This window comes from Micromys minutus (genome assembly GCF_963924665.1).
Source record: "Micromys minutus genome assembly, chromosome: X".
NCBI classification, from domain to species: domain Eukaryota; kingdom Metazoa; phylum Chordata; class Mammalia; order Rodentia; family Muridae; genus Micromys; species Micromys minutus.
In genome coordinates, this window is record NC_137970.1 from 90571120 (window position 1) to 90588727 (window position 17608).

The 17608-nt window shown below is 43.0% G+C and overlaps 1 protein-coding gene across 1 annotated transcript; it reads left to right on the forward strand.

Moving 5' to 3' along the window:
* Positions 1–618: 618 nt before the first annotated feature.
* ZCCHC12 (zinc finger CCHC-type containing 12) lies at positions 619–1827 on the forward strand (the record flags this gene model as incomplete). The annotated part of the gene is made up of 1 exon (XM_080911088.1): positions 619–1827. The coding sequence occupies one exon, from the start codon at positions 619–621 to the stop codon at positions 1825–1827; it is 1209 nt and encodes a 402-aa protein (XP_080767214.1).
* Between the last annotated feature and the right edge of the window lie 15781 nt (positions 1828–17608).

The window sequence follows — 17608 nt, forward strand, 5'->3', positions numbered from 1 at the left end:
ACCCCCAGTGATCGAGGTCCGTCAACCGTACCCTGGAGGCAAGATTTCTCAAGGGAGGACACAGATTACAGAGGCTGGAAATACTGCAGTTTCCTAGCTGGTGTAAGGATCTGAGAAATCTCACGGGAAGGGTGGTAGGAGGGTGGCGTGGGGAGTGGGTGGTCCAGCGAGCTTTGAGAGGGGCTTGCAGTTAAGACCAGAGCTCAGGAAGTTAATGACGTCTTTTTTTTTTTAACCCCTGCGAATTTGTGACCATTGTGCAGTTCCACAGGTAGAATCCAGAATGGAAGCAACAGTTGCCTTCCCTCTCACAGGACTGGTGGGAGGGTGACGTGGCTCTAACAGCAGTCTGTTAGGATTGAGACATCAGCTAGCTCCAGGAGGCTGCAATTGCTCTCCTATTCGGTGTTTTAGGGCAGTGGACAGATATATGGGTTACTGAGGCACCGTAATTACAGCTGGAGCCTGATCCCTTATTAAATTCTCCTCTCCTGTTTTCTCTCTTTCAGCCCCTACTGAGATTGGAGACTGCTGCACTGCTGAGGATAACGCAGTTTGTTTTGTTCCTAAAACGCCTTGAGCATCTTGTCTTAAGATATCCTATCACTGTTATCAGGCATGGCTAGCATCCTTTCACGTATGGGTAACAGCCGGGGGCAGAACTCACCCCTGCCACCTTGGGCTCATTCCATGCTGAGGTCCCTGGGGAGGAGTCTTGGCCCTTTAATGGCCAGCATGGCAGAGAGAAACATGAAGTTGTTCTCTGGGAGGGCAGAACCAGCCCAGGGGGAAGAAACCTTTGAAAACTGGCTGAGCCAAGTAACTGGGGTGCTGCCTGATTGGCATATGCCTGAGGAGGAAAAGGTCAGACGCCTAATGAGAACTCTTAGAGGCCCTGCCCGGGAGGTCATGCGTTTGCTCCTAGCCGCCAACCCTGGCCTAGATGTAGAGGATTTTTTGCGGGCAATGAAACTGGTCTTTGGGGAGTCTGAGAGCAGTGTGACAGCCCATAGTAAATTTGTTAACACTGTTCAGGAACATGGCGAGAAACCATCCCTGTATGTGATCCGTTTAGAGGTGCAGCTGCAGAATGCTATCCAGGCAGGGGTGTTTGCTGAGAGGGAGGCAAACCAGGCTCGCCTGCACCAGCTCCTGGTAGGGGCTGAGATGAGTACAGACCTTCGATTCAGGCTTAAGAGTCTTCTCCGGGTGTATGCTAATGAGCCAGATCGCCTTCCCAATTTCCTGGAGTTAATCAGGATGATAAGGGAAGAAGAGGAGTGGGAGGAGACTTTTATTAATCCAAAGCGGGTCAGAAGATCCGAGTCAGTGATGGAGAGGGCACTCAGCCCAATGGCATTTCAGAGCTCCCCACCAATCATGATCAGCAGTATTGACTGCAATGTGATCGAGATAGATGATGACTCTCCTGATGATTCAGATGAGGATGTGATCTTGGTGGAGCCTGAGGATCCACCACTGCCATCCTCAAGTGCCCCTTCCTTCCTAGGCAGGGCTGTATCTGAGGACCAAGTGCTGGTCATTGAGTCCCCTAACGTTTTTGAGATCCAGTCTCCTTCCACCAGCAGTGGTGCTGGGAGAAAGAACAATAATTTTGGGGAGCTGCGCAGAACCAGGAAGCGCAAACATACGATTCATTGTTCCCACTGTGGTGAGGAGGGCCACTCAAAAGAAACCTGTGACAATGATAATGACAAGGGCCAGGTTTTTGAGAATCTGATCATCACCCTGCAGGAGCTGACACATACAGAGGAGAGAGCAAGAGGGGCCTTTGTAGAACCCATTGGCCTCTCTGAGCCACAGTAAGATGCCACTCTCCAGCCTTCAATTAACCCTTACCTGTATTAAATGTTCAATGGTGAAAAAGTTGCGGGGGACAGATGTCTAATTGCATGAACAAATGCACAAGTGGCTTTCTTGTGGGGTGGAGAAAGGGTCTTGAATACCAGTTCAGTAAAGGGAAGTGGCCTGGCCTATGTGTGATCTTGTTTCCTTCCCCCTCTGCCTAACAGTCTATTTTCTGTGTGAACCTATCTCCTTGGTGGCTTTATTCTCTTCGTGAAAGTGGTATTGTTCATTGTTCAATCTTCAAGTAAGAAAATTATTAAAAAGTAGAAATTACCCAGAACACTCTACCTTGTGCAACAATTGTCAGCCCTTTGGTGCCTATCCTTCTAAATATTCCACTATGTTCCTAGATTGGATATAAGTATAGACAAAGGTGATCAAATTGAAGTGTTGTTCTATATGCTGTATTTTTCCACCAAAATGTATGTTGTGGCCTTCTTTGTCAATAAATATAAACATATATGTCAGCATCTACTTTAATGTCTCTGTGGTATTATTTTAGAAAGCAGAGAAAGAAGAAAAATATAGTGAGAAGGTATAAAGGGTGGAGGGTGGAATTACCCTCTGAAGTGTTTTGTTTTAAACAGACTTTTGGTTTGCAGATAAGGGAAAAGCCAGGCCTGGTGGCCTAGGTTTTTATTCCCACCTACCTAGGAGACAAGCAGGAGGATTTTGAGTTCAGTGTCTGTTTGAGCAGCAGGGTGAGCTCAAAGCCAGACTGGGAAAGTTACTTAGATTTTCCTTAAAATTAAAATAAAGTATTGGACCTAAAGCTCAATGACAGAGCACTTGTTTAGTATGCACAAAGCTCTGTCACACCCCCCACACACGCATGTGCACACACACACACACACAAAGAAATAAAGAGTACTTGTTTAGCATGAGTACAGCTCTAAGCTCAATCCCTAGCTCGAGCATGCACACACACAAACACACATACACACAGAGTACTTCTGCGAACATAGCCACACACAGTAGCTCTTCACACATACACAGGCACACATACTTCGTGCATGCACACAAACAAGTACACATACATACACACGCACACTCACAGAGTACTTCTGAAAACATAGCCACACACAGTAGCTACACACACACACACACACACACACACACACACACACACAAGATAAAAGCTGAATTCATATCCAAAGCAAAGGATCCCTTTGCCACAGCTGAGTGGTTCTCTGCCTCCATAGAGCCAAATTATGGCCTATACTAATTGACAAATCCTCAGTGCTTCCTTTAATATTCCGGAGTAGTGTGCTGGGGGAGATGGGCAGTCCAGTGCTGAGGTAGGAGCCTAACATGGGGATTCCGGTGATTCCATTTGTGCTCATGTTGATAAGGGCATTTCATCCTTTGGGTAGCATTTTAAAATTTCTGCTATTGTTGCTGGGCATCCTGATCTCTTCTGTGGGCCAATACCACCCTCTGCTGCCTCCTGGATTAAGGAATAAAAGAGAGCAGTTGTTCTTAGCATCAGCAGGCTCTGCTCCTGACGGTGGCCTAATACTTATCCTGTAAAATACAGGGCATAGGAAATCAAGGACCCCAATCCCCAATTCAAAGTAAGATCACTTCCAATCCCATCCACTCATACAGAGGCAATGGATGACAGCCTACCTGTCAGGGGGAGGCAGTGTGGAGATGGTGAAATGGACTCATGCTTGAGTCCCTGCGAGTTTGTCGTCGAGGAGATGGGGCCCCACAGAACTGAGAGGATAGGAGCGTGCAGCACTAGGAGCTGCTATGCCAGGTGAGAAGCACGGAATTCTACAGGTGAGGGGGCAGGAGGGAAGGAGGGTCCAGGGAGACTCAGAAGAAAATGAACAAGAACAGAAATCCTGGTAGGAACTGAAAACATAGGGGTTCATGCAGGAACCCGGCCGGCCAGCCTTTGCTTAATCAAGAGTGACTCAGATTTGTCTCTGGGGCAGGTATTAGGGTTGTCATCTTACAGGCACTTTTGGTGCCCTTGGAAGAAATGAGAGTCAGGCCAAGAAAGACTCGGACAAGGCAGTAGACACCAAGGGCTACAAGAAGTTTTGTCCAGAACCCACCTTAAAGTATTTCCTTTTTCGAGAACCGTCTCTGTAGCCCTCCCTAGTTTCTTGCTCATGCTCAGTTCCAGGACCCCACAATCTGTCCTCACAATCCCCTGGAGCCACACTCCTCGGTATTTATTTTAAAAAAGAAAAGAAAATGCCTTAGCCTCTGAATACTCATGGGCAGAGGGAAACTACTTCTGAGACTTTAGCTTAGAATTGAGTCCTGAACCAAGACCAGCCCCGGGATCCCTCCAAAGTATCAGTGAATCCTTGGCAGCCACTACCTCCCTCTCTTCAGTGAGAGTTGACTTTTTGCACTCCTAAAAGGAAGTTTCTCAGGCTCCTTTAGCTACAAGAGCTTCCAACATCTTCCCATTCGCACAAGTTTTCACTCCATTTCCACCTGCCCCTCTGTATGCTTACTGTATTAATTACTTTCCTCAAAGATGTGACAAGATCCTTCAACAAAGGAACTTATCGAAGGGTTGGCTTTGATTCACTCACTGTTTCACAGTGCTGTTTGTCTTGTTGAAGAGAGGAGAAGGCATGGCATAAAGTTGTTGTGCCTTCAGGCTGGAGAGGTGGGGAGAAACAGAAACAGACAGGGAGAGAGAGAGAGAGAGAGAGAGAGAGAGAGAGAGAGAGAGAGAGAGAGAGAGAGAGAGAGAGAGAGAGAGAGAGAGAGAGGCAGAGTCCAAATCAGTAACAGACAGACACACACACACACACAGAGAGAGACAGACAGAGAGAAAGACAGAGAGACAAAGAGACATGAGACACAGAAAGACAGAGACAGAGGAACGCTGATGCTCTTTTTATTGTTTTTTTTTCCCCCTCTTAAATTCAATTTGGGGACTTCAGCCCATGGGATGGATGGTGCCACCCACATGCAGAATGGGTCTTCCTTCTTCAGTTGAACTTTTCTGAAAACACAATCACAGACATCCCCAGAGATGAGCTTCCATGGTGATTCTAAATACAGTCAAGTTGGCAATGAAGATTAAAGCATCGCATCATCCCTTGGCTGAGTATCTGTCCCCAGTATCTAGCACTGTTTTTCTAAGTTCCATGCTCCATATCAACTCCATTCAAATTCATTCTTTAAATACTTGTTAAATGATTTGCCTGAAGACATAGATTATGATGCCAACATTATTTCTGGCCCCACAGGAAGGGAAGGAAAGAAATCATATCTGTGTATGTCCCTCCTCACTGGAGCTAGAGCCTTTCACTGCCACCCCAGTCTCTGTTGTACACACTCAAAATTGTTTAATTTTTTATCTCACTAACCTGATGATCTCCCTCCCCCCCTTCCCTCTTCTCCCTCTCTCGCTCTTTCCCCCCCCTCTCCTTCTCTCCTTCCCTTCCCTCCCTCCCCCCTTTCTTAATTAAACACAAGCTTTTTCTTTGTGCAGGAAAAGTACATTTTATTCAGACTGAATACCTGGGTACTCAGATCAGACCACTGAGACTACCAAATGGAGGAGGAAGGTGCTTACATTTCAGCTGTAACATCTTTCCTTTAAAGCTATGGGCTTATTTTCTTCCTTCTGCCTCCAACCTCACTAGTCACTATGGGCTGAAAATGGCTTTTTGTCTTGTCAGAAGCATCTGGCCTTTGAATGGCTTTTTATATTGTTCCCCTCCTTCCTGGCATCTTTTCTCTCTGTTTCCATGACACCCTTCCTTCATGGCTCCCTCCTCTTCTGGCCATTTTGGTACCCTATTCTCTGTTTCTATTGTATCTTCTTTCTCTTCCTGGTCTTTGTAAAATCATAATAAAACTAGAACATATATTACCCCTGAGATTTTTGAGAGCTTTTTTTGCCATGGCAAATTAGTATGAAGTTCTTTAAATACATCAATTCCTTTAACCCTCATATCAATCTTACAAAATAGGCAAGACCATGATCTCATTTCTCTAAAGAGGAAACAGGCTGAACATCTGAGAAACTCATATGGAATTGTGTGGCCTGTAAACTAGGCAGCTAGAGGTCAGCTTTTAGGGCAGGGCTTCTCAACCTGTGGATGGGGACCCTTCAACTAAGGCCATCAGAAAACACAGAATTCACATTATGATTCATAACCGTGGCAAAATTACAGTTATGATACAGGAATAAAAAAATCTATTAGGGGATCACCACAACATGAGGGACTGTCACAGCATTAGGAGAGTTGAGAACCACTGCTTCATGGTGACTGACTTCAGAACCTGCATCCCTTCCCTGACTCATAGGTTTGTAGCATCCTGTCATGTGGTGTGTCCTTTCACGTACAAGGAAATGAAGGTGTGAGTCTGTAAGGCCTGCTGTTAGTAGATGTGCTTTGAATATGAAATCAACACAGGGCTCACCCATTCTAGGCTCTGGAGACATGACAGCTGCTGGGTTAGAATGTGTGCTTTAATCTGCTACAGATGGAAGGACAGAAGAAATAAAATGTTGTCCCTGAGATGCATTCAGTGCTTACATATTGCTCATTTGAGGATGTAACAGCCAGACTCCTTGACCTATACTGAACCTGGCTACTGGCAGACACCAATAGTCTGTTCAGAAATGCCTGGGGCTTGCTGATGATGGTAGGATGACATGAGGGTATTTATCAAATGCTACAGTGGGTTCCCTGGGCCATACTAACACTACCTCCACTCCATGCATGGCAGGGGGTATGGTTTGTGCATCGTGTATGCTGGAGGAACTTTTCCTTTCCTTACAAGTTAAAGGTTTCCTCTGACCTTTTAAACTGCTTAAAGCCAGCTAAGTCATTATCCTCAGCAACAATCCCAGAGAGGGGAGGGGGAAGATGACCTTAGAGTGAGGCAGAATTTCCCTAATGCATGGCAGGAAGGAGGCATGACTGATGTCTGAGGGGTCCTTATCCAGTTAAGTATGCATTGCCAAACCAGGGATCCCAGGGACAAGATAAGGAGGTGCCGAATTCCAGCTATCATGAAGCTAAAATGTTTTGCAGGCATTCGTGGCTGGATAAAATGCAAAAAAAAAAAAGTGTCCTTCTCCTTTAGGCTTCAATCAAGGAAGCATCAAGGATTACAAGACAGCAGGAAAGCAGTCATGTAGGAGGTGAGAGTTAAGTCAAGACTTGACTTTATAAGCACATGCCTTCACACCCTCCTGAGAATAATCATGTCCCCATTGTAGGTTAAGGTATATACTAGGTGTTTGTAGTATGCATTTGTTCTCACTTCCTGTTTTGTTGATCACTTTTGGTGGAACAAAAGAACTACACCTTGCATGTCATCAAGAGGGATAGAACAGAGAACGCAGGGCTGAGTCTTGTGGCCTCATCTTCAAAAGATATATGGATCGCCGCTGCCCCCTTGACAACTTGGTATGGTTCACCCCACAACTGTGCCCTTAGACAGCTACTCTATCCTTGAGTTCCACTTTATAGTCAACAGCATCAAGAGTTGGTAGATTATAGTCACTCATCGAACATCACACAGACACTATGGGCTACGCTGGAACTGAACTTCACATTTGCCTCTGTTGAGTCAAAAGTCATTACAGGGATGGAGAGATGGCTCAGTGGTTAAGAGTACTTGCTTCTCTTCCAGAGCATCCGGGTTCAATTTCAGGAGTCGCCAGGTACATATAAGGTCCACAGACAAACTTGCAGGTAAGACACCCATACACGTTCTCAAAAAAAAAAAGTACTAATTTTTATTCTAGAATAATAAGCTCAAATGTATAATCATTCTATTGGCCATATTATAATTGTGCTAGTTTTTACCTACCAAGTCAGTCAGTAGCATGGTCTCAGTCTCATTTCTGTTGCAAAACAAGACAGAAGTAAATGATCTGTTTAGGAAGGCTTTTTCTCGGAGTTTGAAAGCATATTCATCTCATAATTCATTCTTAAATGTGATTTCTGGCAAAAGATAATAAACATGAAAACCAAATGGGAGGAATAGAGGTAAATAATGTGTCCCATTCCACTGGTAAGACTGAGCACAGACACACTCCTGCTGACAGACTAATTCAGGAGTGCAGCAATGATTGAAGTATGAAAACCCCTGGATCCAGCATCATCCTAAAATAGATGCAGATAATCTAACTGGACCTAAAGAACTTTATGAACAAAGATATGTAGCCACATTTTTGTGTGTGTACATATTTATGTCTTGGGCACATATGTGTGTACAAGTATGTGCGTGAGCCAAATATAATCTTGGACGTTATCTGTGTCACCTCTTCAACAAGTATGATGCACTACAGCCAGCTTTTATAGGTGGGTTCTGAGGACACAAACGCATGTTCATGCTTGCATGACAAGCACTTTACCAACTAAGCTATGTTCCCAGCTACTAGCCTTGCTTTTTGCTGGTAGTAGTGAAAAGGGAGGGGTTGACTTAAAATACCGCGGTTATTTGTCTCAACGGGCAGATATCTGAGTTCAAGAAAATGTAATAAAGGCTTATTCCATGATTCTTGAAACTAGATAAATGATACATAGGACTGGAAATTTATAGATCAGTTGGTAGATTGCTTGGCTAACATGCATGCAGTCCCTGGATCCACTGGTCCCAGCAACATATAAATTCATGGGCACAATGAATGGTTCTTACCTGTAATGTCAGCACTCAGGGGGCAGTGCAATCAGACACCTAGGCCATTCTCAGCTATATAGCAAGTTTGAGACCAACCTGGAATACATCTAGATATTGTGTTTTAAAAAGGAGATGAAGAGATGGCTCAGTAGTTAAAAGCAATTGCTGTTTACTCAGTGGGTTTGGATTTGGTTACCAGCACACACATCAGGCATGCAGTGCCAGATGACCTTCTTGTCTCTTTGAGCGCCTGTATATGCATTGTACACATTAAAGATAAGCAGGCTCACATAAATACTTTTTAAAGTGATAAACACTTCCTTTTTTTGCTAGAGTATTTTGTAAACCCCTATCAAATAACTTTAGGGTTGTTATATAAACAGTAGTTTGAAAGATCACAAAATTAGAAAATATGTGGTCAATATCTAAATGGTCAAAAAAGCATGCAGAAATAGAAAAAAATCAAGCTGTAGGTAAATGTTGGATTCTTTAACACATTTAGTTTAAATCTTTGAACTCCATGAGGGTAGAGAAATGTATAATTTGCTTAGTTGAAGTTGTACTCCCCATATATTTTTTACATATGAAAAATCTGGTTTTGTTTTCCTAATAAGTGTAATAATTTCTAAAAAATAAAAAAAAATCATGTGACAAGAAGGAGTACAAGGAAATATAGAGTCATAGCAACAAAACTGCCAGGAATAAACTTATTTGTAACTATGCACTGGTCGTAAATTATGTTTTTATTTTCCTAGAAAAAGCAAGAGAATGGATGGAAACATGTTTGAAAATACAAGAATAAGAGACTTTAAAATAAATCTGAATGACTTAGGAGAGGAAAACGGAAAGAAACAGAAATGTACAGTGAAAGGACTTCCATGAATACAAACAACAACAACATAGCCAAACCAAAACCAAAACAACAACAACAAAAAAACCAAACCAAACAGAAACGACAATGACCAATTTAGTTGGAAGTTGTGGGTGTGATAGCCAGAACAGAGATGACATCACTGCAGAGTCTCCAGTGCATCAGCCACCTCCCAATGACAGTTCGGGGAATCTCTTGTCCCGTGAGGCTTACCATTACCACTGTGTGCTGTAGCTAAGGGTAGGAAACAAGGTAAGAGCCCTGGAGCAGATGAGTCATTGGGACAGTGGAATACTTGCTTTCCATATGTGGGCCATGGCATAGTTCATATTGTCCTTAGCAACTGGGAGCTGCAGGAAAGAGTTCTGAGCGCCAGTCCAGACACATAGCTCGCCTCTGAGGCAGAGAGCCTCAGGTAGGAAGGTCAAGAGGCCTGGTAAACTGAGGCTCAGAGCTCACAAGTTTTCAGGAAGGTCACTAGCTAACAAAAAGGTCCAACAAAAACCTGCTTTTATTCTTCCCACAGAGAAGCTGGGATCCAGGTTCAAAACAGCAGGATTCCATCAGGTTTAGTTGCTCACCTAGTTCATCTAAGCTCAGTCTGAACTCTTTTAGGGTCAAGAAGACTTTGTTGGACTGGGCTTACTAGGAATCCGTTGGACAGGGTTAGACTTCGTTGGATTTGGCAGGACTCTGTTTAGGTCTCAGCTTGATTTGAAGGCAAGCTCTAGCTGCTAGATTTGGCTTGACTAGGCTCGACTAGCCCGGTTTGGCCTTTGACTCAGCTTGTCGGTGTTCGGCTGGTTTGGACAAAACTGAGCTGGCCTATTCTGGTTTCAGCTAGGTTTGGCTTGGCTGAGCTGGGACTGAGCTTGACTCAGCCGTACTTCTTAAACTTGGATGGGACTAAGTTAAGTTTGGTTAGTTTGGCAGAGCTCCACTTGGTTCGTCTGGGTGAGTCAGGACTAGGATTTGGCTAGGCTCCAAAGGGATTTGCTTGGATTCGGCTTTGCTCGGCTGGACGGGATTGACTCGGCTGACTTCGGCAGGACTCGGCTAGGTTCGGGTATCCTCAGCAAAGCACTATGGGGCTTGGCTGGCGGCCTTCAACTTTTGTCCTGAGCTCCGAAATGAATCAGGTGTGCTCAGGTAGGCAAGTCTGAGCTCTCTGGCTATGGTGGCGGCAGGGGTCTAGTTTAACACGCTGAGGGGATCCTGAAATGAGATTCTTACTCTCTCTGCCTTTCCCCAAGTCAGAGAGCATTTGCATCCTTCGGTGCCTCGGAGTGCCTGGCTTTCCTCTATGGAGGACTCGCAGGGATAGTAGGTGTTGGGATCTGGGCTTTTATTTCTCGGCTGATCTGGCAAGTGTTTAAGCCTCAACTTTTCCAGGGCCAGGCCAAAATAGAACAAGATAGCTCGTTCTGAACAGAGCTTGAGAGTGCCCAGAGCGAATCGCCTGAATTGGAGCTGGCTTTGAACAGCCACAGATATGGATGGGCAGGAGACCAGGAACTATCTAGACCACACACTGGTGCTTACCAAAAGGAAACACCTAAATTGTATGCCTGAAGACATCAAACCACTTTCACAGAGAAAGTTGTTAACTTTGAAGGTTTGAATGCAACTTCCAAGTTTCAACTTCCAAGTTTCATCCAACAAAAATGCCTCAGTACTTCAGGAGGCTAGTCTTCATGGGGAAAAATCTTAGAAACTGATTAATGAACCGAATCGACAAACTTATCCCCAGCCTTATGGTTTAAAGCATATTATAAAGTTGTAAATACACACACACACACACACACACACACACACACACACACACACATTCTCTGAGGCTTATTTGCAGTTAATTCTCCCTGGTCAGCTTTATGTCTCTTGGTGATTTTCCTAGGTATTTCATATAATCAAACTAATACAACATGTAGTCTTTCATGACTGGATTTTGTCACTTACTGTGGTGTTTTTAGGGTCCATTCATATTATAGCACCATTAATTGTCTGTTCCCCTTTTTCCTGGCAGACTAGTGTTCCTCTATATGGGAAATACTGAGTTATTTTGTTTGTTTTCCATTCATCAGTTGAAAAAAATTCTGAATTTTTCTGCATTTTTGGTTATTGTGATATGTGTGCACATTGATGTAAAGGTTTTTGTTTAAAGATATATGTATTTATATTTAGCCACTATGGTTATGCATCTAGGAGTGGAATGGCTGTCCCATCTGAAAGCTAAATGTTTAGCTCTTTTGAACACTTCCAAACTCTTTTCCCATGTGACTCCACTGTTTTCTGGGTAAACAGTAAATGGATGTGCATTCCAATTTCTCAACAACTGTAACAGTTGCAGGTCCAGTTCTGCTGCCTTTGGGGCATTCTAGCTCTGTTGCTTGCCCAGGCGATGCAGGTCCACAGGAGCTTCCTTCCTTCGCTTGAGTGTCAGGGAGAAAAAAGCCTTCTCCAATACCGTTTCATTAGCTCTCTTTATTTGGGGGTAATAATAGTTACATGAATGAACCTTGTGGAGTGGATAGGGGGTTTTTCAGGGTGGGTGTACTTTATTGGTTGGCACTGAGGTGCTGGGAATGCTTCATTTGCATGAGGAGGGATTTCAGCTGCTTGCTGGACTTGTCCTTCTAGGGAGAGAGTAAGTTAAACCTGTAATGAAAATGAGATTTTCAGGGTTTGAACATGTCTTTTCCTCACTATTACTTCAGACTTGTTCCTCCCAGTCACAGTTGCACCCCAACACCACCAACACCTTTTAAACTTGTTTTGTGCTTTATATTTCAGTAGGATATTTACTTGTCTAGATTGAATTTTTTTTTTTTTTTTTTTTTTTTTTTTTTGGTCATTTGGTTTGCCTAGTTGCAACCCATTTTAATGAATGCCCTTTCAATTGTCTTACGAATTAGGAGCTGAAATTGACCCTGGTTGTAGGGAGTGCATGGTTCCACTAGGGGGAGAGAAACAAGGAGAGTAGTATGGTAAGTGCCCTGTGAGTGGCCAGACAGAAAAAATTATTAAGTGTGTGCGCGCATGTGTGTAGAGAGTCAGATGGCTCAGCCTAAAAAGGTTCTTCTGCCACCAAGTCTGATGATCTTAGTTTGATCCCTGAGATGTACATGGTAGAGGCAGAGAGCTAATTCCTGAATGTCCTGTGACCTGTACACATGTGCTATATTGTACATGCCCATGTGCGTACGCGTGCACTCATGTGCATGTGCAAATAACATTTAATAAAATTAAAAAATATAGGACACAGAGTAAATTCAATTTTATTCAGACATAAGAAAAATGTAATCATGACATTTGCTGGAAGTGGATGGAAATAGAGATCATTATATTGAGTAAAAAAATAAAGAACCAGAAATACTGCATTTTTTTCTCACATGTGGAATCTAATAGTGCGTATGTGTGTGTGATGAAAATAGAAAGGGAAGACTATGAAACGAGAGGAAGCAATCTTAAAGGAGGAGGAAAAAAACAGTAATAGAATATGTGTTACAGGAAAACAGAAGGGAGGGCATTAGAACCAAGGAATGGGGTATAGCAAGGGTAGAGAAAGCGACAAGTAAAACAGTGTATACTGACAGACATGTATAAAATATCATAATGAAGCCTATTACTTACTAATGGGTTTAATTAAACACATTCAGGCCTTTGGGTTTTGTTTTGTCTTTAAGAGAACAATTTTATATCTGTTATCTGTGCTCAGAAACAGCCACTTCCTTCTCTTAACTCTTTGAATATTTACCTTTTTATATTTGAATGGAATGTTATTTGGGGCATGAACTAAATGACTCCTGGTGTTTGCTGATTTTCCCTTTTAGATTTTCTTTGCGTGGATGTGGTGTGTGCAGGGTATTGGATCCTTGGAACTGGAGTTACATAGGACTGTCAGCTGCCATGTGGGCGTTGGGAACTAAACCCTGGCCCTCCGTAAGAGCAGCCAGATGCTTTTAACCACTGAACAATCTCCAGCCCCTAATATCCAATTTTACTTTCTTAACTCTCACACTGAGTTTTAGATTGGCTGAACCCATTGAATATAATCACTATTGCTTACGAAATCCACTGTCACTTTGCAGTCTACCTTCTGCCAGTATAAATGAGACCTACTTAGCAGCTATGTAGCAAGTACCTGAAAACAGTAGGTATTTTAAAGGATTTGCCTAGGAACTGTTTTCCACAGGTACTGTAGTACAGTTCTCCCTCAGGGAGTCCAGGTGCTGCTATATACCACATTCAGGCTGGAAGGATGAATCAGAGCCTCGGATGGGAGGGGTCTGTAAGATCCCAGTCAGGCTGGGAGTGCAGGTGGGGGTAGTAGGAGGATTTTAGTGTTATAGCTAACTTCCTTAGATGATACTCAATGAAATGGATTTTAGTGTTGCATTTCTGTTAGATGATGTTCAGTAAAATATCTCTCTTAGATGATCTTCAGTTGAAACAGCTTGTGCATACACATAAATTTTATTGGGGGTGAATCAAGGCTATATATCAACCTTGGAGAGTGGGAAGGAATTTTTAGGATGAAAATGTATCACTGGCTACAGTTGAGATTGTGGAGGAGGGAGGATGCCTCATTTGCATGAAGAGGCATTCCAGGAATCTCAGGTTCTTGCTGCACAGGTTCTTACTGGGAAAGAGGAAGATGAACTTGTAGATTTGCCGTGGACTGCATGACCTTGGAGAGTGGGTGTAGGCACCGAGCTTCCTAGACAAGGTCAGAGAAGGGGAAACCCTACTGGCAAAGGGAGTCCTCCATTTTGTGTGGAGCTCAGAGGGGCTATCTGGTCATGGCAGACTGGGACCTTAATTAGCAGGGTTTCCCAATATTGTAGTGCCATGCAGCTTCAGGAATTCAGCATCCCACAAGGCAAATGTCCATTAAGAGTAAAGTTACTTTCACCCAAACTTGTAAAGCAGTAGCAGAGTCTCAGAAGCAGTATGCTACAACAGGGATTGACAGACTGGGAAGTGCGAGCTAAGGATGGTTTTTTCTTCTTTTTGTTTTACCAAAGGGTTCCTTTACAGTCGTTTTGATAATAGAGAATATCAGCTTCCAATTGCAATGCAACACAATGTTCATCTATTGCATTTATAGTAGACCTCCTCCATTATAAAACCTTATAGAAATTATCAAATATATTTGGAATTGCATATAATAATTTGCATAATAATATATATTATATAAGACCATGTAACTTTCTCATACTGGTATATAGTATATAATATACTTATACTTGGGTTTTGACTAAAAAAATCCATGGAAATGTTCAGACAATGAATACATTGTATGAATACATGCGTTCTGTCAGTGCTTTTGCCTTTTGGCCTCTAACTGCAAAGCCACGGTCTGGCCTTCACAGAAAGATCTACTGACTTTTGTTTAATGGAATGAAAGGACTAGTGCCATGTTTTACATTTTATTATTTACTTTTAATACTTAGAGATAAGAGATAATGAATCAACGCAAGAAATTCCAGAATTAACCCACAGTCCCCTGAGATGTTGATTCCATTTATTATTATTATTATTATTATTATTATTATTATTATTATTATTATTATTATTATTAATTGTTGTTGTTGTTGTTTTTATTGCTTTGGCCAAGACAGATCTGAGAGGAGGGGTGGCACTAGCCACACTACTGTAATCAGTTCCCCCAGAGGTAATGACTGAGGGCTCATTAGCTGCTGGAGAGGGAACCTTGCACAGACTCGGAAAGACAGGATTAGGATGGGATAGTCTTAAGGCAAGGGTGGGATACTCCAGGGAAAGAGCAGAGAGGCAGGAGGGATGCAGGAGTTGGGCATATGGCAGGCAGAGACAGACAATGCAGCAGGATGGGGAGTGGGAAGGGCGGGGGATGTCAGTCATGGCTTTTCCCGATGGACATCTTCAGTGTGGAGCCTGTGAATCCTGGTAGACATCCATGTCTTCTCCATTCTCTTTCTGCCATCGCTTCCTGAACAGCAGCAGTGTTGCTGGCACCACTGCACAGAATAACAAGATGATCCCCTCAGCTGTGATGATGAGACTCTTGGTGCCTTCCTCACTGTCCAGGAAGGGCCTAAGGACTGGCTCACGTACTAGGAGGTAAGTGCCACAGGCGTATTTTGATATGTTGTTTCCTTTAACTTGGTACCTGCTCATTTCCCTATGGCTCTTTTATACTTTAGAGATGTTAAACTTGTCAATGGGACCCAGGCCAGGACCCAACTCAACTTTGTTCATAGCAGCTTTATTTATAATACCCAGACACTGGAAACAACCTAGATATCTCTCAGCTGAAGAAAATATGGTATATTTAGTTTATTATTTTTCTAGACAGGGTCTCTCAATGTAACTCTAGTTCTCTCAAACTCACTATATAGAACAGGCTGGCTTCGAACTCACAGAGTTCCTCCTGCTTCTGCCTCCTGAGTGCTGGGATTAAAGGCACATACCACCACAACTTACCAGTTTATTTTAGAATTAAGTGCATGTGCATGTAAGTTCAGGTGCTCTTGGATGACAGAGGGTCCCCTGGCACTGAAGGTAGAGATGGTTGTGAGCTACCATGTGGGTGCTGGGAATTGAACTTGGGTCCTCTGAAAGAGCAGCCAGTGTGTTTAACCAACAAGCCATTGCTCCATCCCTCCCCTGAGTTTTTAACTAAATAATTATCAAAATGTTTGTGCTACCCTTATGTACTATGAAAACTTAAAGGCATTGTGACATAGCAGAACATAAATAAGAACACCATTTTTGCCTTCAAAGAGGAATTCATTTGCGCACATTCGTAAGTGCTGTGCTCTTTTTTGTTGTTGTTGTTGTTAATTTTTGTGCCATTGGTTGTTTTCTATTTTAGTTTGTTTTGGTTTTAGTTTAGTTGTTTGTTTTAGTCCCCCCCCCCTTTTTAGAGAAAAAGGTGGGGACAGAGAGGGGGAAGGGGGAGAAAATGAACTTGAACTTGGGTGGCTGGGGAAGATGGGGAAGATCTAGGAGGAGTTAGAATAGGGGAAGAAATATGATCAAAACAGATTTTAAGCAAAAATTTTACTAAAATAAGTTAATTTTAAAAAGGTATGAGTCCAAATTCAAGTAAGATGACCTAAGATGTAAGATATGTCCCAAGATTGGATCTGGGCTTGAACAAACTCACAAAACTGGGCGTTTTGGGGAATCTGGGCATATTTTAATATGCTTGTGTGTTAGATGAAGTGAACACTTAAAAGGAATGGCAGAGGTCACTAGTTGAAAAGCAACTGCAAAAAGAAATCATTGTATAATATTATCTTATTTTGCTAAAAATACTTGGAAAAAGATCTAGAAGTATGTATACTGAGCTGCTTGGTGATGCTTTGTGAGTACTTGGAGCACTGTGGTTATATTGACTTTGATTTTCCTTTATCTCTCCTCCTTCCATCCCTTCTGCTCTTCCTCTTCTGTCTCCTCCTTCTCCCCCCATCCATTTCTCTTCCGTTTCCCACCTCTTCCTTTCCTGACAGGGTCTCATGTAGCCCAGGCTGGCCTGAAATACACTGTGTGGCTGAGGATGACTGTGCTACTTCTACCTTCAAATGGCTGAAGTCACTGACTCGTGTCACCATGGATGGGTTATGTTTGAATATATTTTGAATATGCCTGGTCCTCTATGTTGGTTCTAAGGATCCAGGTCAGATTCTCATGCTTGCCTAGCATGTACTGACTGAACCATCTTCTAAGCCTCTACCTTTTTCATTCCTTTAAAATTTTTTTTTGTTAAAACTAATTTTTAAGATCAAGTTTCCCTGTGTGGCCCTGGCTGTCCTGGAACTCACTCTGTAGATCAGGCTGCCCTTGAACTCACAGAGATCTGCCTGCATTTGCCTCCTGAGTTTTGGGGTTATTGATATGTGCCACCACTGCCTGACTTACTTTTCTCAGTTTTTTTAAAGATCTAATTTTTTGGTTCTTTGTGAACTTCATATCAATCACCCCAGTCCCACTTATTCCCCCTCCCCTTATTACTGCCCTGCACCCTTGCAACCTCCATGAAACGGAGAAGAAGATCTCCTGGAAACTGTAATGCATCACAGTGTGTCCTACAGTATTCCCTCTTGTCCACACTTCTTTGCTTGTATTCTTATTCTAGGCTATGGATGGCTAAACTACAGGATAGACCACATCTGGCTCAACATGAGTCTTTGTAAATCGAGTTTGTTTGGGACAAAGCTCCTCTTACTTGTTTGCATATTGTCTGTCAATTATTTTGTAGAA